Source organism: Chaetodon trifascialis, chromosome 7 (genome assembly GCF_039877785.1).
Source record: "Chaetodon trifascialis isolate fChaTrf1 chromosome 7, fChaTrf1.hap1, whole genome shotgun sequence".
Classification (NCBI taxonomy): Eukaryota; Metazoa; Chordata; class Actinopteri; order Chaetodontiformes; family Chaetodontidae; genus Chaetodon; species Chaetodon trifascialis.
Window position 1 is genome coordinate 17,657,822 of NC_092062.1, and position 25,827 is coordinate 17,683,648.

At 43.8% G+C, this 25,827-nt stretch overlaps 3 protein-coding genes across 3 annotated transcripts; all 3 read left to right on the forward strand.

Moving 5' to 3' along the window:
- The first annotated feature begins 1,682 nt into the window (after positions 1-1,682).
- Positions 1,683-14,334, forward strand: rad54b (RAD54 homolog B). Its single transcript, XM_070967394.1, has 16 exons — positions 1,683-1,792; positions 2,116-2,274; positions 2,382-2,577; positions 8,964-9,212; positions 10,132-10,431; positions 10,625-10,787; positions 10,905-11,130; positions 11,571-11,657; positions 11,755-11,875; positions 11,962-12,101; positions 12,206-12,496; positions 12,590-12,753; positions 12,832-13,093; positions 13,423-13,489; positions 13,600-13,797; positions 13,886-14,334. Exons 2-16 carry the CDS (start codon positions 2,128-2,130, stop codon positions 14,110-14,112), a joined length of 2,838 nt encoding a protein of 945 aa, XP_070823495.1. The 5' UTR covers positions 1,683-1,792; positions 2,116-2,127; the 3' UTR covers positions 14,113-14,334.
- LOC139334487 (fibrinogen silencer-binding protein) lies at positions 5,498-8,660 on the forward strand. Its single transcript, XM_070967395.1, has 2 exons — positions 5,498-6,317; positions 7,037-8,660. The coding sequence occupies exons 1-2, from the start codon at positions 5,911-5,913 to the stop codon at positions 7,590-7,592; spliced, it is 963 nt and encodes a 320-aa protein (XP_070823496.1). The 5' UTR covers positions 5,498-5,910; the 3' UTR covers positions 7,593-8,660.
- Positions 14,335-22,367: 8,033 nt separating the features above from the next.
- gem (GTP binding protein overexpressed in skeletal muscle) lies at positions 22,368-24,956 on the forward strand. The gene is made up of 4 exons (XM_070966525.1): positions 22,368-23,156; positions 23,508-23,584; positions 23,695-23,899; positions 23,982-24,956. The coding sequence occupies exons 1-4, from the start codon at positions 22,802-22,804 to the stop codon at positions 24,263-24,265; spliced, it is 921 nt and encodes a 306-aa protein (XP_070822626.1). The 5' UTR covers positions 22,368-22,801; the 3' UTR covers positions 24,266-24,956.
- Positions 24,957-25,827: the final 871 nt, after the last annotated feature.

Consider the following 25,827-nt stretch of genomic DNA (forward strand, 5'->3'; position numbering starts at 1 on the left):
CTCATTCTCTCTCTCTCTCATTCTCTCTCTCTCTCTCTCTCCCTCTCTTTCTCTCTGTCTCTCTCTGTCTTTCTCTCTCTGGATGTGGGATTAACGTGGATTACTCTCTCTCTCTGCCTGATTGGATTACAGACTGCATGACATCAGATGACACAAACCACAGAAATCAAAGAGCAACCCAAACCCTTGGACTCATCCCAGTCCCTTTATTTTCTTTAACTTTCATTTCCACTGGAACACGTATTCAGATTTATTTTATTTTTATTTTTTTTTTTTAAGTGAAATTAAGAAGAACACAATGTGAAAATGCTCCATTATAATCAACAGTTTGGGAGGCTGCATTTCAATGATGTTGCCATGTTGCTAATCATTCTGTAGCTAATATGAAACATTTTAACTGTTGGGCATTTTATATGCACATTATAGGCTTATAAATACAATATTCCCCTCTGAAATATTCAAAGTTGAAATGTCTCAGAATTGTACTTAAATTCAGTATTTACTTAATTTCCATCAAGACTGTTAATTTGATTAGTTCAAGTCAATATCAAAGTAGGTGGTGAGAACAAGACAAAACATACTGAAGTATTGCAGACCTAAGTACACATATTATTGGAAGTGTCAACAGAGCTGGATACCATGCAAGATCGGACTCTAAGATTGTGTTTAGGAACAGTTAGAACTCAGAGAATCCAAGTTGAAGCAGGGGAGATGCCGTTATGGCTACGTCGAGAGCAACTGATGGCCAACTATTGGATCAATGTAAGGGGACATGGAGACAACCATCCTGCAATAAGGGTGCTGCAGGGGCTTTGGAAGAAGGACAAACCACATCAAGAACGCTTTGGCTGGACAGGAGATCAAGTAGCAAAAGATAAGGGAGTATATGACAATGATTTTGTGCTACTGCAGTGTGGCCAGTTAGACCTGTTTAGATGTTAGAAAACTCAGAATCAAGCACAGTAATAAGAGGGCTGATTTAGTCAGTGAATACCTTAGTTACAGGGATTAAAATCAAAGACTTTGTGTTCAGATTTTTTACAGATGCATCAAAGGATCCTCAAACAAACAGAAAAACAGGGTCTGCATTTTCTATGTCCAGTTACCAAGTGGGCTTTAGCAAGAGAACAGACTGTTTGAATGTCTAATTGTACGCTATTCTGATTATTTTTAGAATGGAGTGAACAGGTGAACTGCAGTAATATATTCATATGTAGTGATTCAGTGTTGGCCCACGAGCATCAAGTCTGAGACATTTACATTCAATCCAAAACAGAGTGGGTTTATTAAGAAGTAGAGAGAGCAAGTCGTATTAAGCAGGCTGAGAATTGGGCACAGCAGCCTTTACAGTAGACTTTTCGTCATATTAAAACATCCAACAGGCCTTCACAATCAGTGTCATGAGGCTGGGACTGTCGAACATATTCTCATACCATGCAGGAAATGTATACAAAACATACAAGAAATGATGACACAGTTACAGAAAATAGGGCGGGCGGACAACAATTTTAAAAATACATCAATGCAGGAAATGTGCAATGAAGGAAATGGTTATTCCGTTTTGGATGCTGTAGTACCTGCCTTGAAAATGAATAAAGACGGAGAATGTAACCGGAAGGTGGCAGTAATGCAACACCATGGATACCAGCTGCCGTAAAACGCCAAAGAAGAAGAAGAGGCGGGAGAAATTGAACCGAAAGCAGGAGGAGGAAAACACAAGATATTTTCTGTGGACATTTTGAGCGACATTTTGTCCTCTGACATGTTTTCCCTGACCTTTTAGCTCGTCCCGGTACGTATGACACGTTGTCACTGGTGTCCAGTTTAAACCGGGTTCAGCGACGTTAGCGCCTGTTTGTGGCTAGCGAGGAAAGCAGGTAGCTTGCTAACCTGCAGCAGGTCAGAGGTTTCAGAGATGTCTTTTCCTTGTCCCAACGTTTACTGAGTGTGTTAATAAAATCTTGAATGTCCATCATAAGCTACCAGAGCCAAAGTGCTGTCTTCATTTAGGTAACATAGAGATATGAAATGGGTAGAACTTGTGTTATATTGAGTTAATTGCACGTAGCACGTCATTAACTGCTGTTGTGTTTATATTCATGTCTCTGTCTTTAGGAGATCGACAGGATGCGGCGATCAGCAGCTCCCAGCCAGCTGTTGGGTAATGCAGTGAAAAAGCCTCGGTTTGTGCCTCCTGGTGCATCGAGTTCATGTCCTGTGGCTGAATCCAAGCCCCTTATCCCTAAACTTGGTTTGGGCAATGTACTGGAAAAGGTAAATTATTCACAGCATTTCATATACAGTAATATCCCGTAGTTTTCTTTTGACTGTCATTGTTTTAAACATTTAATCAAATTATTTCTCTTCCTCTCATCCTGCAGGTCCAGAGAAGTCTAGCAGCACCAGCTCTGAGTAAAACAGAGTATGATGTGCAGCCCAAAGCCGCCCAACCTGCTCCAGCCTTGTCAAGGGCACTGGCTCGTGTTCTCGGTGCAATGGAAAGTAAGGAAAATGAGTCAGAGACAGAAGACCCTATCACGAACTCAGAGGAGTGCACAGAGGACAACAGACCAGCAGGTAAGACACAAAGATTTTGTGGCTGAGCGCCTGGTATGGGCAAGAATAATCACGTGGATTGATATAGGGGCTGGATGCAAACATATCAGTTTTAATCCAGCGTGTTTGTTTATCATAGTTTGATTACAAATACCCGCCTGAAGGAGAGGATAAATATAAAATACCTGACAGAAAAGCTTGATTTAGTACAGCCAAATGGCTGAGTGGACTACTCTGTATTTTTGTCAGTCATACTTCTAGGTTGCACATAGTCCTCTTTACATATAGCTGTTATTTTGTACGAAGGGTTTGCAAACAAAGCAATGTTTTGTACATGGACTGACTGATAATTGAAAGGGCAGAAAGAGAGAAATGTATCTCTGAGCAGCAGTTAAATCAGAATATAAGAAATCAGCAGTCATCTGCAGATGTAAATAGCAACAGGTTCCTTTTTCAGTGCAGAAATAGAAGGTAAGTCTAAGTTAAGACTATTAGGAGTGGACTGACAAATGTTAGTTTAAATGCTTAGAGCCAAAATACACTGTTGGGGTTCAGTAATGATCTGGGGTCACCTCTGCTTTTCTGGACAGGACAACAAATTAAAAAAAAAAAAGGAATAGCATTCTCCTGCCATGTAACACTGTGGGGACATTGACTGTTTGGAGGTTTGGGGCCAAAACTATTTCAAATGTAAATAATACATTTGGTGATTAATGAATATACTGTTGTATCTATGTTAAAATAGCCTTTATTGAAGGAGAAAAGAAAAACAGCAATATCACAGATGATTCCAAACTTTTGAACAGTGGTATATATAACCAAAATACCCATGACGTGATCATTACGTACATTTCTGTGTGCCAGAATGTACAATGCCTGCCATGGCAGTGCTGCGATTGTGACAGGTATGGTTATATGAAGTACCGTGTGTGACAGTGAGGGGAATGCATACTAGTTATAGCTTACATTGATACCATATTGATACTCAGACAGTCATCCAGATGCTGGAATGATCATTGACTGTCTGACAGATCTCAGCGTGTGGACAATGTAAAGAGTTTTTTAGTCCATAAGAAGAGCTTGAAAGTCCTCTGTCATATGCTGTCATTTCCCTCCCGTGATGACTACTGAGTGTCCACCAGAGACTTTTGTACTCAAGAAGATTTTAACTTGCAGGTTCTGGGGTCTTAATGAGACACACTTTAACACTGGTGGGCTGGGAAGATCAACCATTTAAGCCTGTATGTTTAAAAAGCATCACCTGTAGTATGTTTGCTCCTACAGGTGTTTTACAGGTGAATTTTCCAATTGGATCTATGTATAATGTAATGTTTTTCAATTGACTGATATAGAATATTTACATATATATTCATTTATATCTGTTTATTACTTTCTATTTTTTAGGTTATTTACAATTAATGTGCACTGCAAGAAATACCAAAATATTCAATATAATACAAGGTAATTAAAACATTTGACTCACACTGTATCTCTTTGTTTGTACATCTTTGTCTTTCACCAACTTACAGTAATAATCCATGCTATAATAATTGCTTAAAAAAATGATATCCATCTTGAATGGGGACCCTGATGTAGTACACCTTGTAGTACTGACTTCACTATCACTTGCATTATCTGGCATCATCTGCCATACAAAATGAAAACTATAAAAACAGTGTGTGGACCACATCACTGCGCTCCGTGTCGAGAAACAGATGCATATTTATGAGAACTGGTTTCACAAATAGTCTACATGTGCATCAGTTTACAACCCCCTGAATGACAGTTTACTGATGGAAAATGTCAACTTATCCGGGAGGAATGAGGGAAACACGTGGCTGAATCCTCTGCCTGCATCTCCTGTTCAGATGTCAAGCACCATCAAACATACAGTATCTGACCATCAGAGGGGCTGAATTTCTGAAGCCAGACCTCCTGGTTGTTGATCCAGTTGCCTTTTTTAGAGGCAGGGGGGAGACAGGCTGTGAGCTTTGAACACAAACCTCTGCCCAGTACTCCTCACGTGTTGTTTTTATTCTCACTCACACTGAGACTCATCATGAAACATTACTGTCACCGTCAACAAAACGGCTCCATGCTGTTTTCGCTAGATCTGAGCGCACGGTCACTGAGGCGGCGTGGAGGTACTTCAGGATAAGAGTTACATGTCCGGTGAATCGTACGTTTTTGTTTTTTTTTTAAATTAATTTCTGCCCAAACAACCGTGCTATGCTGCCAATGGTGATGAAAAGCGACAGCGCTTTCTCATTTCACCGCGCCAGGCTGTCCCGACTGTGTGGCTAATAATACACACGCGCGCGTGCGCGCGCTGGAGAGGCAGGATGTTAAACCAGGCGGGCTGAGGCTGAGTGACAGCAGGTCCAGCATTATGCAAATTAGCGGGGTAGTGCAGCGGCAGCGCCGGGCAGATTAGGACTGTGCTCGGGATCAGTGAGCCACCGCTGCCTCCTCCCGCAGGAGCAACTAGTGCCTCCGTCTTCCTCCCCGAGAACACGCAGCTCACACGCTCTCTGCGTTTGGCCCGGCGCGGTGTCCACACGCGTCCCGGACACGTGTTTTAATCCTGTGAACCAGCCAGTATTCCTGATGCATGGTTAACTTATTTTATGCATTCACCGAAGAATGAATCAAAGGGGTATAAAGGCTCTGCTTGTGCGGGCATGCGCGGCGCGCTCATAGACCCCTCCCCCACTTAGTTAGTTAAGCCAGCGCTATTTCAAAGCGTCACAGACTTTTGGAAAAAATTGGACCCTTGACCTCAATAACCTGTGTAATGAACTGTTCAGACACTGTTTTGTGCATTTGTGCAGGGCACAGAGCCTCTGCTGCCGTCCTCATGTTGTAATGGAGAGGCAGTGTGGCTCTGCTGTGCTCTGTGCTGTGCTTGGTTTGGGGTTTAGAGAGACCAAGCTGTAAGTAGGTCGGGCTGGGTTTAAGCGGCTTAGCTACGTCAGCCTAAGCTGGGAGGAATTCATCCAAAGCCCTCCGCGGTAGGCGGGGGCCTAAACGAGGCTGGCCTAGTTAAGCCTGATTCTTATTGTGTGCAGCACAGCCTGTTTTTGTTGTGCAACGTAGCTGAGAGGGAACCAAGGAGTAGTGTGTGAATCCATGCATGTGTTAGACAGAGCTTATGTTTGATTTAAAGAAGAAGAGAAGGGGAATGGGAGATGTGTGGGGGTTAGACCAGTGTTAGCTTTATCACCGTGGACCAAGAGAAGCCAAGAGCGCGACAAAAAAAAGACAGGTGGGAAGAGTAAGGAGCCGTAAGTGTGGTTACTGAAGGGTGACAGCCATAGGCCTGACTTAGTCTGCGTGAGTCCGCTATGCTATAAGATGGCGTCCAGCTCTGTGTTTCTGTCCAGTATGGTGGGAAAAGCCCGCTCGTCCAACTTCACCCTCTCCGAGAAGCTGGACCTGTTGAAGCTGGTCCGCCCTCACATCCGCATCCTGGAGGAGCACACCAACAAGCACGCGGTCATCGTGGACAAGAACAAGTGCTGGGACACTGTGGCTGAGCAGTATAATGCCTTGGGAGGGGACAGACCCCATCGCACCGCTCAGGGCCTCAGGACCCTCTACAAAAGGCTGAAGGAGTCAGCCAAGCAGGAAGTGATGCAGCGGAGACACGCCCAGCCAGAGTACAGAGCGAGCATCTCTGAGCCAACCAGGAGAATTATGGAGATGATCCCTCACCTGTTTCACCACGTGCCCATCCACGAAAAGGACCAGGCACTGCGCAGGTACAGTGTGACCTACACCCACGAGCACAGACACACATTTCAGTACAGACCTGAGGGGATGACACAACAGTCAGGTGAGAGTTTAGCGAGTTCAGACATGCATCATTAGAATGTAGTCATGATACTGATTCCTCAGGAGGACAGAAGGGAGGGGCTGAACTCAGTTCCAAAACCCAATCAGATTACACACTGTCTGTACATCGTCAGGCTTTACAGGAAAATACAGTATGCCCTGCCACTGTTTACGCTTTTGTTCGTGCACGTTCAAAACACTCGACTGTCAATCCTGATTTATCTGTTGGTTTCAGGTGATCATCATATGTGTTAAAAACAAAAACAAGAGGAGTACCGATGACAAAATTGGACCCCAAAATGATGTTTTTTTTGTCAGTGCAGCTATAGGCCACTGCATGATTATGTGTAAATTTAGTGGGAAAAGACAGACCTCAAAATTTATGCTTTGAAATTATTCACTCACTGTGACAAGCAGCAGCAGTTAGAGAATCGTGGCATCTCTGAGGCTGTAACCAGCAGAGGTTTGCTGTTTGTACTTTGCTCAATCAGTTGTACTTTAGTCAACTGATCCTTTGATTGATTTATTTAGTGTGCATTATCAAAAGAAGCCTCTGCACACCTCACATAAACAAGATGTAGACACTCAATAAAAGCTGTTTAAGCTCTTTAGTCTTACTTATTTTTGCCCATCATTCCATTTTTAGATTAATATACAGCAAGCACAACTCTCCCATCGAACATCCTGGCAGCAGCTCCTCTCTGGCTGGACTCCAGGATTACTCAGCAGCTGTTCCAAGTATCCCCCATGAGGTGGTCCAGCTGGACCCTGAAGAAGATGTCAAACCGCCGCCAGATCTCCCCAGCCTCTCCACGCACACAGGGCCAGGGCTGGATGGAGGCCAGGAGCAGGAGGGGGAGCAGGATTTGGGTAGCGTCCACGATTACGAAGCATCCCTGTCTCCCACCCCATCTTCTGTTAACATCCCCCTCTCCACCTCCCCGCTGCCCTTACGCCATGACCTTTACCCCAACGACATCTACACTCACCATGAGCCCGACAGGTTTCGCCCGCTGCACCTGGCCAAAGAGGAGCACGAGTTGGTGTTGGCCAATCACAGGAAAGTGGCCCTCTACTTGGAGGAGAAGAGAGAGGGCCTGAAGAGGAAACAGGAACTGGAGGAGGAACTTCTGAGAGCCAAGATCAAAGTGGAGAAGCTAAGGGCTGCTCGACTGAGACACGGACTGCCAATTCCTCTATAACAAGCACAAACACGCACATCTGTGTTAGATAGAGGCTCTGAGGAGTTTAAAGTGTGGAGTAATTGTACTCATCAGTTCTATGTTTGAGAGCCGTTTCAGAACTTGAATTTTTTTTGGAAACATAGTGCCTCGTACAGACCCTGAAAGCCTGTTTGCGTACTGCAGGATAAGGCTGACTTGTGTTGCCATCAGTCTTTGTCTGTGCTCGTCAGTGTTAAAATCTGTCGTCGTTTTCTCACGTATTGACAGAAGCAGCAACAAAACTTGTACTGTAAATGATCAGATTACAAACACTGTGACTGGCCAAAATAGATCAAATAAATGTGAAAGGTTTTGGAAGGGAATATTAGTAGTATTAAGTGACTTGTACCATGATGTCCTGGTGCTTTTCCTGCTTACAGTAGATCTGTATCAATATGTATCCATGGGAATTTCAGCAGTGTTAATGATCTTTATTATTCAGGATTGTTAGAAAAAAAACATTCTAATAGCATTTACTCTAATGAGATACTGGAGAGTCGTGAGTGTGAGAGTCTGCCACAGATCATATCGGGGGATTGTTTATCGCTCTGTTCATTTTTTATCAAGAAAATTTCCACTTGATCTGACATCGGTCAAAATCAGATGCGATAAACTAAAGCATTTCCTTGTAGCACTTTCAGGTAACCAGATTAGTGTTGCCTTTTCTTCCAGTTATGTTAAGAAATGAAAGAGATGAGAACGAAGCACTCCTAACCAACTTTTTTTTGTAGAACAGAGAAATGTTCAGACGCCCAGAGTTGAAGCACAAGTTATTAAAGGCCTTAACACGCGATGCCAATGATGGACAATCCTGTTCTGAGAGTTGCTGAATTCAGATGGAAGTGAGTCCAACATGTTCAAGTCTCTCTGGTTGCCGAATTTATGGCCAGTTATGTGATCAAAAGAAGGGAGACGTGGAATGGTTTTGTGATGTTATTGTTATTTAATGTACTCTGTGTGACTACAGCATTGATTGTACTGTGATGTTGGTAGATGAGTGTTGTCCGTTTCTTTCTCGGTTTTGTCCCTATGGTCACGTATTTCTATAAAAAAAATAAGGTTGATATTTTGCTGGTCTTGTGTTTATTACATGCCGAACAGACACCTTGGTGGTCTGTATGTGCATATCTAAGGAACACATGACGATCAAGCTTCCTTGCACTTTCAATTCAAACATGACACAAGAAGCACAAGTTTTCAGGCACGTGGATGCATGAAGGGGTGGACCATCATTCCAGGTATGAAGGTCTCCTATGATGTGTAGACCTGGTGCAGCAGTGACCTCTGCTGGTGGGTTGTGTCTAAGATATGCCTGTTGGTTTCACTGTGTTGTATGTGTTTGTGTTTTAGGAGCGAATGGTTATCCTCGGCTGACTCCTGGGTCTCCTCCAACCCCTCAGCCTTCAGTGGAGTCAGCCTGTGTCTCTGGAGCTACAGGCTCAGACTCTGGCTGCAGTCAGGATGGAGTGCGTTACTTCAGCGTGATGTGGTGTAAGGCCAGCAAGAAGAAACACAAACGCTGGGAGGGCGATGCAGTCCTTGTTACAAGAGGACGCACAGCCACCCTGAAAGATATGGAGGGCAAAGACATTGGCAGGGGTGAGACAGAGACAGCCCAGCATACGTTTTATTTTTTACTTATTGTCATGTTTAAGTCTGATGGCAGAAGGAGCAGCGTGACTGCCTGTGGCAGCAAGTCTGAAACTTAAGTAGCTTTAAATTGTTATTTAATACCAAATCTTCTGGGAGGAAACATCAAGTACTGAAGTATCAAGACTGCGCCTCCTCTGATCTGAACTGTGCTGTCATGTCATGTCACCCAGCGGTAATGTTTGGCTTTAATGACTTCACCTTAGTACACTTGTTAACTGCTACAGCAGTCACATATTCAGACGGGGGTGTCAGCTGCAGTCAAGTTGTTCTTTAAGGACTTAAGGAACTGAAGGTATTCACTGTGTCACACTATTCATAATACAGGGTATTTTGTAATGCACAGTAGTAGTTAATATTTGTCTTAAGCCTGCAACAACTGTTTTTTTGCCACTTCGGTGCAGCAGACACAAGCTGTGAACACCATATTACACATCATTATAAATGGTACACATATTGCAACATTGACATATAACCTTTAAGTAGATATAGCGAACATGTTCAAACTCATCAAACGGCCACAGAGCAAAATTTGCATCATTACAGTCTGTTTACTCAACAGTGCTTTTTTGTTTTTGTTTTTTTTTATTATTATTTTTAAAATTATTTTTATAATTTTTAAAAATTGTAATTACATTTTTTTGTGCGTCTGAAACAGCTGCCTGTCGTGGCCGGCAAAAACTATGGAAGAGTAATCCGCAAAGTTGTGGGCTATTAAAACAAAATTATGTGATGAAAGACTGTAAAATGCGCTATAGAGCTGAGAGGACCTGCAGATTTGACTGCCAAATGTCTGTGGTTTTGTCACAGTGGGCAACAGTGGAGCTATTTTTATCTAATAGCTTCTGCATTGCATGTTTGTGTGTAGGAAGTGGCTACAAGGTGTCTCAGCTGGCTTCGCTGTCTGAGGGAGAGACCCTCATGATTGGGGGGAAGGAGGTGGAGGTGATGGGGGTCATTTCTGCTGAGGACTTTGCCAGGGGTCGATGTTTCCAAGAGGTCCAGGTTGAGAAAGAGGAGCCTCACACAAAGTTGGCACAGCCTCCCTCTCGCCGCTTGGCGTCCAAACCTTTCTGCCCTCCAACACTGCTGGGGAGAGCGGATCAGCCAGGATCCACACGAGAGGAGGAACAGACCTGCAGACCTCGCCATGACCCACTGGCTCCTGGTATGGAGATTAAATCAGAAACATTCAATGGAGCAGAAGTAACTCTCAGTGATAACAAATCAGTGGCTCTGCCTGTAAATGTGTTCTGAAATGTTCTTGGTATAATTGGTATAATGTGTTTGTTAGACAGTTTCTTCTGATGAAAAATAACACAGATTCTCAATCAAAATTTTTCTTTGTGACATTTTTGCAGGTGCACTGGTAATGCCTCGTCCCTCTTCTAACCACCAGTGGTCTAATAACAAGTCGGGGCTTCCTGTGGTTGATGTTGTTGTTGACCCTTACCTGACCACTCACCTGCGACCCCACCAGAGAGACGGCCTGCTCTTTCTCTATGAGTGTGTCATGGGGATGAGGTAGTGGAGCGGCTCCTGTAACGCCTCTTGTCAAATGCTGTGTAAAGAGATGAATTTCTTGCTATATTTAGGACTCTTAATGGATCATATCGACGTGTTTTATTGTCTGTGCTTCAGAGCTGCGGGTCGCTATGGGGCCATCCTAGCTGATGAGATGGGTCTGGGGAAGACCCTCCAGAGCGTGGCGCTGTCCTGGACGTTGCTTAAACAAGGACCGTACGGTGGGAAGCCAGTTGCTAAACGTGTCCTTGTGGTCACCCCTGGCAGCCTGGTGCAGAACTGGGGTGCAGAGTTTAACAAGTGGCTGGGCCGTGAGAGGATCAGCGTTTTCACTGTGGATCAGGTGAGGAGAGGAGGGGAAATTCTTCTGGATTTACAAGGAGCTCAAGCAGCCTGATGGCAGCATGCATAAGTAGGGAAATTCTATTCGATCAGAGGTTTAAGTTTCAACTTATCATGCAGTAAGACAAGGTAATTGTATTTATATAGCATATGATATAACAAGTCAGCTCATTGCAATGAACTTGCTATGGAGTTAGAGAAATGCTCCTTATCATTATCTCAATCTCTATTTTAAACATGCCTTTTCTTAAAATGCTTTTTGTCCTTCTGTGCTTTTCTTTTGTTCTTCTTTTTTCTTCCAATTTGCTTTAGATTTTTATTTATTTTATTAAAATCTGATGTATTTCCTGGCCTGATACATTTTTTGTCAGACTCACTCCTTTCCTGTAATCTAGCATGTGTTAAATCATTAATATCCAGTATTTGTTGACTTGTGCATAGGACCACAGGATAGAGCAGTTTGTGCTGTCCCCTCTGCACAGCGTTCTTGTGATCAGTTATGAAATGCTGCTGCGCTGCCTGGAGCTGGTATGTTCACCTTGTGTCTCCCTGTCTACGGTACATGTTACAAATACATCTGTATCATCATCTTGTTTTTATTTATAGTATTTTCTGGTGTCTTCAGGTACAGAAGGTGGAGTTTGGTCTTGTAATTTGTGATGAGGGCCACAGATTAAAGAACAGCAGCATCAAAACGTCCTCAGCCCTCAGCAGCCTGAGCTGTGATCGCAGAGTCATACTAACAGGTGCACACTTAGGCTGAAAGAGACGGAAATCTCTGACAACAACAGCTTGTAATGGTTTTATAAAGCATTGTCTTTGTGTTTTGAAGGCACCCCAGTGCAGAATGACCTGCAGGAGTTCTATGCCATTATAGAGTTTGTTAACCCGGGGATTCTCGGGTCATCCACTGCTTATAGAAAAGTGTACGAGGAGCCCATTCTACGCTCCAGACAGCCCTCCTGTGCAGAGGTAATGCTACCTCTGTCCCGCTTGCCTCCTCCTTTCTATGTAACCACTCGACATATATGGACAACTTAATCTCCCATTAAACCTGATCTCATATCTGCCAACAGGAGGAGAGAGTTCTGGGGGAAGAGCGAGCAGCAGAGCTCTCTCGTCTGACTGGCATGTTCATCCTGAGACGGACGCAGGAGATCATCAACCGCTACCTGCCTCCACGTCTCGAGTGGACGTTGTTCTGCGACCCATCCCCTCTCCAGCGAGAGCTGTACATGCATCTCCTCTGCCACAGAGTCTTCAGAGCCTGCCTTCAGAGCTCCACCCAGACTCACACACACCTGGCCTGCATCACTGCCCTGAAGAAGCTCTGTAACCACCCTGGTCTCCTTCACTCCACTGTAAAGGTTAAGTATGAGCATCAGTTCTGTGGTCAGAGTAGTCTGTTTGTATTTATGTGTGGACATTTGGCTAACTGTGAGTGCTGTAATGTGTTTTAGGAAAGAACAGCCTGTGGTTCAGAGGAGAGCTCTTTATACGAGGGCCTGGCAGAGCTCTTCCCAGAATCCTACTCTTCAGGTGGATTCAGCACTGCTGAGTCTGGAAAACTCCTGGTTCTGTCGGACCTGCTAACCGCCATCAGGCAACTCAGCCCTTCAGACAGGTGTGTGTGTCAGGTGTTTGAGTGTATATATGTGCATTTTTGTCCATATATACTGACAAAGTACATGTGTCCCTGCAGGGTGGTCGTGGTCTCCAACTATACCAAGACCCTTGACCTGCTCCAGGACCTATGTGTACACATGGGCTACACCTTCTGCCGACTCGATGGACATACCCCCACCAGCCAGAGGCAGCGGCTGGTCGACAGTTTTAACAGCGCCTACTCTCAGAACTTCCTGTTTCTGCTGAGCTCCAAAGCGGGTGGGGTGGGGCTTAATCTGGTGGGTGCTTCCCACCTGGTGCTGTATGATATTGACTGGAACCCTGCCAATGACATTCAGGTAAAGCAGCTTTGTTTTTGGTGTCTTCACACACACATATTCTTTCACACTTAACCTGTCTGGTTGGTTCAAATGAGCAAGCAGATTTTTTCTCTTTTGTCTGGACCAAATGAACAGAAAGACAGGTGGAAAAGTACCCTCAATGCAGTCTCCAAACATACTGGTAGAAGAAAATTCCCAGAGTCCTTTGTGAACTGAGGCAGTGTAACATGGCACATCGTTGATACTGGGAAAGAAGTCCATATAAATATATATATGTGACCTGCATATCCACCAGATGGTGCTGTGAACATGTGTGTCATTCTCTACTGCAACGTTTCGTCTTCTAGGCCATGGCTCGAGTATGGAGAGATGGACAGAAGAAGACTGTGCACATCTATCGTCTCCTCACTGCAGGTCAGATTACAAACACACACAATGAGGCAGAATGTTCATCATTCAATGAGCCACACTGACGTCGAGTGTTATGTCCGTCTGGGTGTGTGTGTGCGGTCACTTCCTCCTAGGCACTATTGAGGAGCGTATATTCCAAAGACAGGTGTCCAAACAGGGGCTTTCTGGGACAGTGGTTGACCTGGGCAAACGAGCGGAGCACACCAGCTTCTCCATGAGTGAACTGCGAGATCTCTTCAGCCTGACGGACACACCCTGTCTAACACACGACCTGCTGGACTGCAGCTGCAGCATGGACGGTTCAGTCCAGGGTAGGCACACTGGCGGCGCCCCATGCACACTGAGGCCAGTATTTGAGTTCACGGACGCTCACAAACACTCTGTTTTCTTCATTCTCAGCCGTGCCAGAGGAGGAGGAGCAGGTATCTGATAGGCCGTGCCAGCTCGGCCGCAAAGGTGACCGCGGGGGCGCAGCGGCGGCACAGAAGCATCTCAGCATGTCCGAGCTGATGCAGTGGAGACATTTCTCTGGTGACGCACACACCTTCTCAGACCCCTACCTTGATCACGCACGAAACCACATCACCTTCGCCTTCCAGACCACCATCTCTCACTCAGCTCAGTAAACAAACGACTCACACACACATATATTTCTTCTACATGTTTGTCTTCAGGCTCTCTGGGTTTTGTCTGCAGCTTGTCAACAACATATGACTAAAACACTCAACAGTTGCTGCCAACAACAGCAAAACATTTTCCAACAGTTTTAACTGATTGTCTGTGAGATTCTGTTTGCTTGAACATCTTCTTTATTTATACAAAAAGATTTACTGTAAAACTTCATGAAATAAATGAAATTCAAAACGAACGTGTGTCACAAACAAGCTTTTTAGGATTTGATCATCGGTTATTGACTGAAGAGTGTGTTTGTGGCAAGTTATATCCACATACTGTAGATAAGTGTGCAAGAGATGTACGTCTGTCCATTTGAGGGTTTATGTTGTTCTGAGACATGTTGAGGCAACACAGAGCCTGCATGGTATAGAAATAGTGAGTACTACGAGAGGCCATAGAAAATAATGTACTTTATGGCTGTCTGCACAGTGAAGCTACCAGCCAGAGCTGAGTCTTCTGATAGGAGAATAAAGGAAAACACGCCTTTAGTCTGAAGTTTTGTGCTGTAAACTTTGCATCTGAGGTAGTGACCTTGTAAACCGTCTGGGCTTTCTGATGTGTGCCATACTCTGTTCTGTTCAGTCTGTTACTTTGGATAAAACTGGCCTGTTCATGCTCTTCAACACAAAGCTGCTGCGTGGGAGTTATGTAGTCGTGTCTCTCAGTGTGTGCGCGTGCACCCTGAATTCACATGATTTGTGCTTGGGTCTGTCAAATTGACTGAGCTCCAGTACAGTACATCTTTACATAAACGGTAATTATTATTTATCGGATAATCAGCACTGCGTGATTGTTAAGCAACTTTGTTGTATAATAAGTGGGTCTCTGGGATGTCAAGCTTTCTCTTTATACACATGACAGATGTAGTTCTGTGTGTGGCATGTTGGAGGCAGCGTGGTGATTATGCAGGCACCTCCTGTTTCTCTGTGGCCACAGTGTGAATTTAAATTATTAGTGCCAGTTTCTGACACCAGAATGCAAAGTCTTCAGCTTCATGTGGACCTGGAGGTGCTGTGGTATGGTGTGGCATGGCGTGGCTGTGGCTCAGGAGGTAGACCGCTCATCCACTTGGTGGGTCGAAGCCTGGTTCGATGCAGTCCACATGTCAAATTATCCTTGGGCGATATTGAACCCCTAATTGCTCCCGATGCTGTGCCATTGGGGTGTGTGTGTGTGTGTGTGTGTGTGTGTGTGTGTGTGTGTGTGTGTGTGTGTGTGTGTGTGTGTGTGTGTGTGTGTGTGTGTGTGTGTGTGTGTGTGTGTGTGTGTGTGTGTGTGTGTGTGTGTGTGTGTGTGTGTGTGAATGGTTATTGCTCATGACACATGTGGATGGGTGAATACTGACTCGTGGTGGAAAAGCACATAAAGTAGTCAGTAAGGCTAGAAAAGCACTATAGAAATACGTCCATTTAACCTTACATGTTATATTTCTTATGTATTCAGTGGACCCTCGAGAGGCTCATCACAGCTCTGTGAGGCCTTGAACTGACATGCTCACTGGGACTTCTCTTTTTGATTAATCTACAGATTATCTTCTCAGTCAACCTATATTTTTTTATATAATGTCTGAAAAAAAATGCTATTCTCTACTTTCCAGAGCCCAAGGTGACTTTTTAATCATGCCCTTTTTTTTGGTCTGACCAAACAGATAATAATTTCTGTGTACTTGTGTTAAAACCAAAACGTATTCACAAATAAGAAACTAAATCCATTCTTTAAGTAAAATTACCTAAAGAAGTAATGGTTTATCAAAATAGGTGCTGATTCATTTTGTACCATTGTAATTGTAATCATTTTATATCAATTGACTAATTGAATAATCAACTAATCCTAAATTAAAAAAAAAAAAAAGAATAATCCTGATGATGGAGCTGGATTAAAAATGAAAATATAACCACAGTTTGAGAGGCAAATGAATGTGTTCACCAAATTTGATTGCAATCCACCTTGCAGATGCCATCACGAGAACCTTGGCACCAGCACGTTTGAAAGGGATTGTGTCTGTACTACATCACAAAGTCCTTAAGTCCAGACAAGAAAACAGACTGGTGCGAGGCTCAGACCAGTGGTGGCATAGCAACTGTCACCCAAGCAACCTACTCCAGGCCTGGCCTGGCTTTGGCAATGTAAGACACTGTTTGTTTTTTCAGAGCAATCACATGTTGTGTCGCAGCTCTTTGGTATTGGTATTGGACACGTGTCAGAGGATTGTCACTCGTCCAAGCAGGACATTGATCCGAATCACTTCTCTAACAGTCTCTGAGGCCATGTGCTGGTGGGTACATGAGGGGAATTTGTCTGTCTGTGTAAAGCTCTTACCAGCCGTTGCTGGCTGCACTGCCAATCCCTCTTTTAAGCCAATGCGTTCCGGCCCGATAGCTCAAAGACCTGGCGATGGATCCTGTGAATGACTTTCAACCGCTGGAGGGGTGAGGCAGAGATACAGTTGTTTTATTTATTCCATGTGATCCCAGGATCTCTGTGGAAGATCTGAATGTACTGCAGTGGATGACCAATTCTCTGGTATTAACCCTCACTGAGGTCACGATTCTCATATTTCATTCATCAGCGCTAAAATCACGGCCATTCAAGCTGGACATGACTTAAGAGATATTAAGATACTTGTGCATCAGTGAAGTAGAGGCAGTCTGTGCCTCACTAGCCTGAGTAGATCTGTTGTTTTTGTACTTTGTAGGGTTTCAAAATGTAATCTCCAAAGTTGATGCCGCCAGACTGGATCCTTTATGGACTTCATGTCTGCATCCTGTATTTAGGGCTGTGCGATATAACCAAAATCTCACCTCTCAATGCAGATCATTTCATGTCCAGATAACGATACACATCACAACATAGCACATTTTCTATAATTCAGTCAATGAATAAAATGGCCACATTGAAAGGCCTTTTTCTCATGAAATTTTACATTATATACTTGACAAACAAAAGGTACTTAGTATTTCATTAGTCCTCACCCTCACGCCACATTTTTCGCCCTTAGATGATGAAATTTGGCATTTGGCTCTTGGAAATTCATACTTGTTCTTTTATTTAGAGCCTTTGTGCAAATTTTAAATTATATATATAATCACATCTAAAATATGAATGTATGAAAGGGTGAATAAACATATTTCAACTATAGCTGCAAACAAAATAAATATAAGCTGTACGTCAGACTTTTCAAAGCCAGACCACGTCCACACGACAGAAGTCGCCCCTTTATGTCCTGCTGTGTCATGCTGACTTTCCTCCATGTGTTTTTGTGTTGCCTTCATGAAAATGTCCTGCCTGCAGTGGTGCTGTGTGGAAGAACGCAAAGTGTTGTCCACATGACACGAAATAGTGCCATAAAACAGCATAATGAAACAAACAATTGAGAATAATATGAAACCACAGACATTTTTCTGTCATCACATGATGTACAGTATGTAGTCATATTGCATACTGATTGCCCTACCTATGATATTTTACATCACTATTTGTTATTCATGCTCTCCTCCTTGCTGCTGTCTTTATAGAGCATTTAGACGTTTAGAGGTAGAAGGCAGAGAAACCAGAAAATCTTGACCAAATTTATTTAAAAGTCTTGTTCCTCCATTTCTTTTTAAAACTGACTTAGAGGCACATTTTTCACTTTCCTTCGTAATTTCACGCCCAGCGCATTGAGCTCAACACAAAGGAGTTCCATGCAGATGAGGCCGTGCAGGGGTAGGTGCTAGTGTTGTTAGTGAAAATGGCATCATTGAGAAAAGACATCTGCCTGGCCTGTTTTCAGTTGATAAGCCATCATTAAGTGCAGTCTGTTGCAGTCTGTTGTCTGAAATGTTCAGTAACTACAGAATGATGCTGAATAAAGTAAATAAACATCAAGTACATGAACAGCAGATACATTTAGAGCCATCTATTGGTTCTCTTGGATTTGTCCTCCTTGACCTTGCTCTGCAGTGGTCTCCGCCATTGAGCTGTTATAATAGCCCCTCAATGCCCTGACTGTGTAATTACCTCCATGGCCCACATTGGAACCAAATGATTACAAAGTTACAGCAGCTAAAACCTTGAGGCCAAAACATAATCATGTTCTTCTCGTCAGCCCACAACAGCCTTCACCTGTCATCTGGCATTCAATGTCACTCTCTTTAAAACTCCAGTCAAAACGGAGCATCTTGAATTGCAGTGCATCCAAGAGACTTTTCAACTGTTGAATGGACTGTGTCCTGTTTGGTTGGAGTGTAGATTATTGATTGAATTCTCGTTCCTGGCCTGATATTAAAGATCTGATGTGGTCTCTCTCTCTCTGAGTGACTTGTTTTCAAACACACTGGAAACTGTGAGAAGTAATAATGAACGCACACATGAATTCACAAATATATTTCGGGATTAACGCTGTATATAAATGACTTTGTCCACAAAAATGTTTTTCAACGCACACAAAAATATTTATCACTGTACATAAATGTTAAAAAATACATGTATTTGCAGTTTTCGTAAAAAACATTTGGATATTGTTACATTTATATCCAGATTGTTGAACCTGCATTTGCAAACTAGTTGTGAATTATTATTGAGACCCACCTGATCCCATAGAAGTCTGTTATATACGAGAGCTATAGATTTATTCACTGCTTGGTGAGCTGCTCTGTCTGCTGCCCCACTTGTCTGTGAATTGGCAGTAATTTGGTTTCATTGTTAAACATTTTTTAGAAACCTTTGAAGTCGCCACAACCAAGCAGAGCAGAGAGGTTTGCATCAAAGGTATCGTCAGAGTAAAGAGCTCCATGTTCTTCTTTTTAGATGGCACACGTTTGTTTGTTTGTTTGTTTGTTTGTCTTGTACGTAGGCTCTTCTGGCCGTATCTCAACTGTCTGACTGACCTTAGGAGACAGTTTTACATGAAGTGAAAGGAAGCTAGACAGAAAGAGGTCACTTCACGCTCAGCCACCATCTACAGCCATCACCATGTCCCTGCCAATCTGCAGCCAGCCCGAGCACAGCCCACCCCCTCATCCCGACTCTGGTCCTGCTCCAGCACTTAACGAGGATTTAGTGTCGCCCAATCATCTGTCAGGCAGATCAGATCAGAGCTGTAATACACAGCAGCAGGTCCCGCGGATGAGGCCACAACCCAATACAGAAGTCCTGAAAAACAACAGCCGAAAAAACAGCCTAATCCCACAGTCACTGTCATTACACTCCCTGCTCTCAGCCGCTCTTTCTCTCAAACACACAAAGTGCTTTGGCAAATGATCTGATGTTTACAAGTTGAGGGTGTACGTGAGGTGATGCACCGTCTCTCTGCACGTTTGTGTTTGTTGTGAGATGGATCATTCACAAAACTGGTGGTTTCCAGCCCACTAACAATGAGCTGATGCTGCTGGCAGAAGAGCTCAGGCTAACATGCTAAACCTCTTCCTAAAGCTTTTATTCAGTCACTCCTGGTAGGACGCTAGGTTTAAATATTCTCACTGAAAAGACAGTACAGAAGGTTGGATGAATATCACACCTGCAAGATATCGTTTTCACTCCCAGTCAATTACGTCCCATAAACAATGTACCTAGGGCGTGTTTATATTTGTTGAATGTAAAGCTTAGTTATCAGTTTTGAGCCACACTTGGGATCATTAACCTTGACTATGTCTGTCTGACACTCATTCCATTATTGCCAGCGAGAGAAGAAACTGTCTGCTGTGTTTTCGCCTTGCTCCTGGAGGTTGTGGCTTTCATCCTCGCTCAATCACAAATGATTAATCCAAGCAAGGGAGAGTTAAATGCATTGAAGCAAACTGCCAGGTACTGCTTCTTTATATGTGATATATCGCAGCTGTATGTGTTCAGAATAGGATTTGTGAATGAGACATGCTAATCTAGCATGTCTGTTAATCATCTGTCACATTGGACAGGCAGCAGCAGCAGAGGTTTGGATCACTGCCTCTGCATAGAACTGTGCCAACATTTATTGAATCATTCACATGCAAACTAACTCAGCCTCTAATAGCCTCTGTTGCAGATTTGTGCAGATCTGACCAGATGGGAATCAGATGGAGATTCCCACCTGTCCTGGAAAACCTTGAAAACCGTTGACTAATTTTCCAGTCATGAAAAACACGTGGAAAAGTCAAATGTCCTGAAAAATAATTTCAACGGTCTCCTATTTTCCTTTAGCTGAGAATGAAGTACAAGACTATCTGTCATGAGCTTAAGTTATGTTCAGGGTCATGTTCAATAGTAGTATTTTGAATAGGCTGCTCTTGGTTATGTTGTGGGGACGCTGTGAACGCACCCCAAAGCCACCTCACATGGTAGCATGTGCAGCTTGGATGACATCACAAGCTCCAAATAATATTTGGAGTTTTTTGCTTTCTTCACAACTTGTTTTAAGAAGTTTAACGATGTTGAATTGGTTAGCATGTTTGCTTCAGCTGCTAAAGTTGATGCTCTTGCTAGCTCGAAAGTGTTGACGGGGTTGGGTAATAATGAATGGGAAGCCAAGGTTAAAACGATGAACGGGAGTCTACCTGTATGTGAGTCAAACACCAGCTAAATACTGGCTAATGCTACTTTTTTCTATGCTAGCATTTTGTCTTCAAATGCAATTCTGCATTGTCAAGGTAAAGTGGACCATTACATGACCTGAAGTATTCAACATTTTTGTAGAAGTCGCTCGCAGTAGATGTGATCAGCCTCATTAATGACTCCGCTTAATATGACCAGTAACAGGTAATAAGTAACAAGTAGTAAATGATTCAGGCAAACTCGACTCTAACTTTGAATCATTCTTATCAGGATGTGAAGTTCTGTCTAGATTAGTCAGAAAATGGTGGGCAGCTATTCGTGTTGTTGGTGTTCAGGCAGCGATGATTAATGAAATTAGAAAAAAAAAGAAAGATTAATGATAATGATGAATTTTAGATCAATAGAGCACAAAGGACTTTCCAAAAGAAACAAAACTCAGTGACAGAATGAAAATAACAATGTTAAAACAGCATTAAAACAAGATACGAAAAAAGAAGAACAGGAAGAGGAGGTGGAAGTGAAAGGAGTGACGTTAAAACATCTTCATGTTATGTCCCGATACTGGAATGTTTCCATAACACTTGCTGTCTGTGTGAGACGCTTGCTGTTCATGTCAAACAGTTCACTGAGTTTATCATCATGAGTCATCTGCAGGGAAAGAAATCACATTGAATTTTGAATATGTCCAAAGAAAAAGTTCCATTTGACATAAGACGGCCTTTACAGATGACATGATTTCCACTCACACTGAAAACTGCCTTTTCAGTCCAGAGAACAGCAGAGACATCATGTGATGACCTTTTCTCGCTCTTTCCATCTGTCTTTCTGAAGGACATTCGTTCAGACCGATTCAGTTTTAGTACACTGTATTGATGATGGTGATGGAGTTGTTATTAACCTTACAACTATGGCCAGACTGCATGGCTTCACGAGACACTGCAGAGTCATAGAAACCACATCCAGAAGGCAGTGTGGCCGTTTTTAGAAAAGGAAACTGTCATATCACTTCTAGAATCAAGTCAACATAAAGTTTTTGATACTATTGTATGACAAATTCACACCTAAATCTATTTAAAGTGTCCCAGATAAGTTTAATCTGCCAATTTTAGAAGATAGTGGAAGAATACTCATTGCACAGCTATTTGAACTTGGCATCTACAAAAGTGAAAAGGTCTGAAGGCCTTTTTTTTTTTACCTCCAACTTGGATAAAATCATACTTTTAATGCTACAAACAGTACACCGTTATTTCTTCCAGTGGAAATGCAGCGTGTCACTCCACTCAAAAAGTGATTAAAAGCTCTTCATCCCAAGAAAAACTATGTGGTTAACTCGTTATATAAACACTATCTTCTACCCTCTGCCTGAGTGAAGTGAATGAGGCCATGGTGCGTTTTGTTTCATTGTTAAGAAGAGAGTAAATGTACTTCAAGTTACTTTCCAGCACCAGTATCCAGCCCAGTCTCTTCAATATAACAGGCAACCTATTAACGTCCAGAAAACCTCATAATTCAGTGTAACCTCTGCAAACTGATCTAAGTGTTTATTCTAAATTTGAATTATTTTACTGTAAATATAATCCGAGCGTCATGAGTCAGAGCAGTGAACACCCATCACATCAGTGTAAACATTCATGCTCCACTGTGACCCCCCCGCTTCCCTCCACCTCTTAATATAAACCACATGCAGGGAAACCCCATCAGAGCATTAGAGACACTCTCAGATGAAGATTACTGAGACAGACGGCAGCATCGCATCAAGAGGACACCAGCTCCGACTGTCGCTCCGGGATTTAACAAGCGAGTGAAAGTTAGGTTTTAATGCGGGATTCGCGTCTTTACATCTGAACTCTGAATAACTCTGATCTGTTTCCATCAGCGGTGTTGAGGGTGCAGGCATTCACCGGCGGGTGAGACGAACTTCAGAGTTTCTGCGCTCCTGTCTGAAGTGAGTCTCAGAGGACATTTATGTGAGGAGCGGAAAAAAAGGGACTTTTCGGGAAGAAATCTGCTCGTTTCACTTTCTCTTTGCGGTGTTTTTCCTCTGATAACAGAGGCTAAAGCAGCACCTTGCGAAACGGTTTAATCCCACCGCTGTCGGTGAATCCTGATCCTCCTCGTTTCTTCGCGGGCACCATGCTGTCCAGCGTGCGCCGGCACAGCCTCCGCCTGCAGACCGAGCTCCACCGGTGGAGCATCTGCGACCCCGGCAGCCACCTGATCACGGACAGCTTCCTCACCCGGGTTCCCGCCTGCATATCCCGCTCCAAGTCCTGCACCAGCTCCGCCGGGGAGTCGGACGGAAGCCGCGGGAGCTGGTCGTCCTCAGACTCGGTCATCTCCACCGACTCCGTCGGGGATCCGGCGGAATCCGGGAGCCCGTACCGGGTGGTGCTGTTAGGGGCCAGTGGGGTCGGGAAGACGTCCTTCGCCAGCATCTTCGCCGGGGCAGCGGACAGCATGGACAGTGATGACTGCGAGCTGTGTGAAGGTGAGACAAAGATGGAAACCATGTGACACTTATTGTCATGTTGTTTTTGTCAAACAGACCTGACTTGTTTTTGTAGAACAGTTTAGATGAACACTGACAAAAACATACAAATCCCTATAAATAAATTAAATATATTGTAATTAAACGTATTAACATAAGAGCATAACCTGGATAGATAGAAATGCTGTAAAATCTGAAAGGGCGCTATAGTCTCAGTGTTGAGCACCAAACGCTTCATAATTTGTTTGAATAATTTATTAATTGTTTTGAAGCTATGATTGATCCAATTCATTGCTGTCAATAAAATGTAAGTCTGATTTTACTCAAGTTTTCTTGTGTGTATGATTTCAGATGAAGTGTGTGAAAGGGAAATTGAAGTGGATGGAGAGCCTGCAACTCTAACTCTGCTCGACACATGGAGTTCAGAGGTGAGATGAGAAAAGACGCATTGACCTGAATCAGAAGAGGACACACATCTGCACACTGTACTGTCAGTCCACTATTTTGATAATAATTGTGTGTGTTTGTCTTTTTGCAGACTGACAACGAATGGGCTCAGGAGCGCTACATGCAGACAGGTGACGCCTACCTGTTGCTGTACTCTGTGACTGACCGGGCCTCGTTCCTGCGAGCCTCGGAGCTCCGGATAACCCTGCGCCGCTTCCGTCCTGCCCAGCACACACCAATCATCCTGGTGGGAAACAAATGCGACCTGGTGCGATGCAGAGAGGTGTCAGCCAGCGGTGAGGAGACTGAGTGTGATGAACACTATTCACTGTGAGTTCATTGTTCATGTGAGTGCTGACCTTTGACTTTCTGTTTCAGAGGGTCGTGCCTGTGCGGCTGTGTTTGACTGCAAGTTTATCGAAACCTCAGCCGCCATGCAGCACAACGTCTGGGAGGCTTTTCACGGCATAGTGCGACAGCTGCGTCTACGACGAGACTCCAAGGAGGCCAACAAGCGTCGCAGGCACATAAGCTGTAGCACGCGCCGCGAGAGCCTCCCAATGAAGGCCAAACGCTTCATCGACAAGGTGGTGGCAAAGAACAATCCCAGTGTAGCGTTCTGGCTCAAATCTAAGTCCTGCCATGATCTCTCTGTGCTGTAAGAGCCTGAAGGATGTTCAGTTTTTAATTCTCTGCTAAACGTGTGAGCAGGTGAACAAGAGGCAAACTGGAGCGCAGAAAATGTGGACATGGGCTGCAGGCAAGCCTGCCTCTAAAGGGCCAGACGTTGGATGATTCTCACCCTGTCCTCAGTGCGTTCACATCTGCCCTTGGCACAGCCAGCGTGGTCAACGTGAGAGGTGCAACATTTCTGCACTGTCATCCATATGTTGAAGTCTGAACTAGACTAAGTGGGTGAGCTCAGGTTGTCAGCACATGTAATGAAGTGACGTTTCCAGTCGCAGAGAGTCTCATGTCTGTGTGGCATGAACGTTGGAGGGTAGAGCTCAACTGGTGGAAACTGACAGAAGGATGTGATGTTCATTTCTGTGTTTTTGAACTGAGACATTAATAGTAGACTTTTCTGTCCTTTCTTCTCACAGCTCTTTTGCTCTCATACCTGCCAAATGTGTCATCTGTCGATCCCTAAGTGCTGACATTGCCGGTTGTAGACTGTTGATGATTAAGGTCATTTTTTTTGTAAGACGATAATTAATTTGTTACTTTGAGTTTATTTCTAACGTGTTGTATTTTGCACTTACTGTAAATAAACACCAGATTGATAATGTATTTTGCCACTTGTATGTAGCGTCAGTGTTGCTTATTGAAATAAAGTGACATCATCCAGTTTGGAAATAGAAAACTGTCCCTTTTGTCTGTCATCTCAACCTTGCTAATGAGACGTTAGCGTGAGTGAGTCAGCTTTAACACAAAAGAGACACACAAACAGGCTTTAACAGCATCACAACTGTGCTGATAAAAGATGAGTCAGGTGGTGACATTAAAGCTGAACTCTCAGAAACAAAATTAGTCCCCCCCTTTGTGTGTGTGTGTATGTGTGTGTGTGTGAGAGAGAGAGAGACATCTGATCGAGCACAGTGATTTGACTGGTCAGAGATTTGGGTCACAGTGTGACACCGAACATCATGCTCAGACACCGCCCGCTCAGATCCCAAACTCAGTTTTGTCTGAAAATGCAGGAAAATGTGTTGCCAAGGTAACATTCAAAGGAGGAAGTGTGTGTGCGTTTTGTGTGTCTCTGTCAGGCAGATGGTGCATGTTGGCCAGAATATCTATCAGGCTACCTGCACACAGGATCAGGGCCGATACGTGGACCCATGCTTTACATCATGGAGTCGCTTCTACCTGAATTAATGGCTTCATCCGCTGGACTGTCGACACTGCAGTCGACTGCAGTGACTCACATGCAGCCGTTTTTTCTCACAAGCGCAGATCCATACAAATGGCCTTGCTGCTCTGCTTTGTTTCCAAGCAGCTTGTAAAGCTCACTGCTTTCAGCCTAGGATGGCAGCGTGTGCATCAGGATGTATTCAAGATAATCCCAGTTGTGTGTGAGGTGGGGCCTGAAGATAGAGGATAATGCTCAGTGACAAAACAGAGGATGACATCCTCTTTAAAGGTCACCTTCAGGGCATTTCTTTTGCTTTCATGTATACGCTTTTAGTTGTAGTAGAGAAACAAGATCATGTGCTGGAATCAAACT

What these genes read in the sequence shown, in the direction of transcription:
- gem (XM_070966525.1), top strand. Translation starts at nt 22,802, where the DNA reads ATGCTGTCCAGCGTGCGCCGGCACAGCCTCCGCCTGCAGACCGAGCTC. An exon ending in TCGACACATGGAGTTCAGAG is followed by an intron (nt 23,585 to 23,694) that starts GTGAGATGAGAA and finishes GTCTTTTTGCAG; the next exon opens with ACTGACAACGAATGGGCTCA. An exon ending in CAGAGAGGTGTCAGCCAGCG is followed by an intron (nt 23,900 to 23,981) that starts GTGAGGAGACTG and finishes TTTCTGTTTCAG; the next exon opens with AGGGTCGTGCCTGTGCGGCT.
- LOC139334487 (XM_070967395.1), top strand. Translation starts at nt 5,911, where the DNA reads ATGGCGTCCAGCTCTGTGTTTCTGTCCAGTATGGTGGGAAAAGCCCGC. An exon ending in AAGGACCAGGCACTGCGCAG is followed by an intron (nt 6,318 to 7,036) that starts GTACAGTGTGAC and finishes TTCCATTTTTAG; the next exon opens with ATTAATATACAGCAAGCACA.
- rad54b (XM_070967394.1), top strand. Translation starts at nt 2,128, where the DNA reads ATGCGGCGATCAGCAGCTCCCAGCCAGCTGTTGGGTAATGCAGTGAAA. An exon ending in TGCTGCGCTGCCTGGAGCTG is followed by an intron (nt 11,658 to 11,754) that starts GTATGTTCACCT and finishes TGGTGTCTTCAG; the next exon opens with GTACAGAAGGTGGAGTTTGG. An exon ending in CAACTCAGCCCTTCAGACAG is followed by an intron (nt 12,754 to 12,831) that starts GTGTGTGTGTCA and finishes GTGTCCCTGCAG; the next exon opens with GGTGGTCGTGGTCTCCAACT.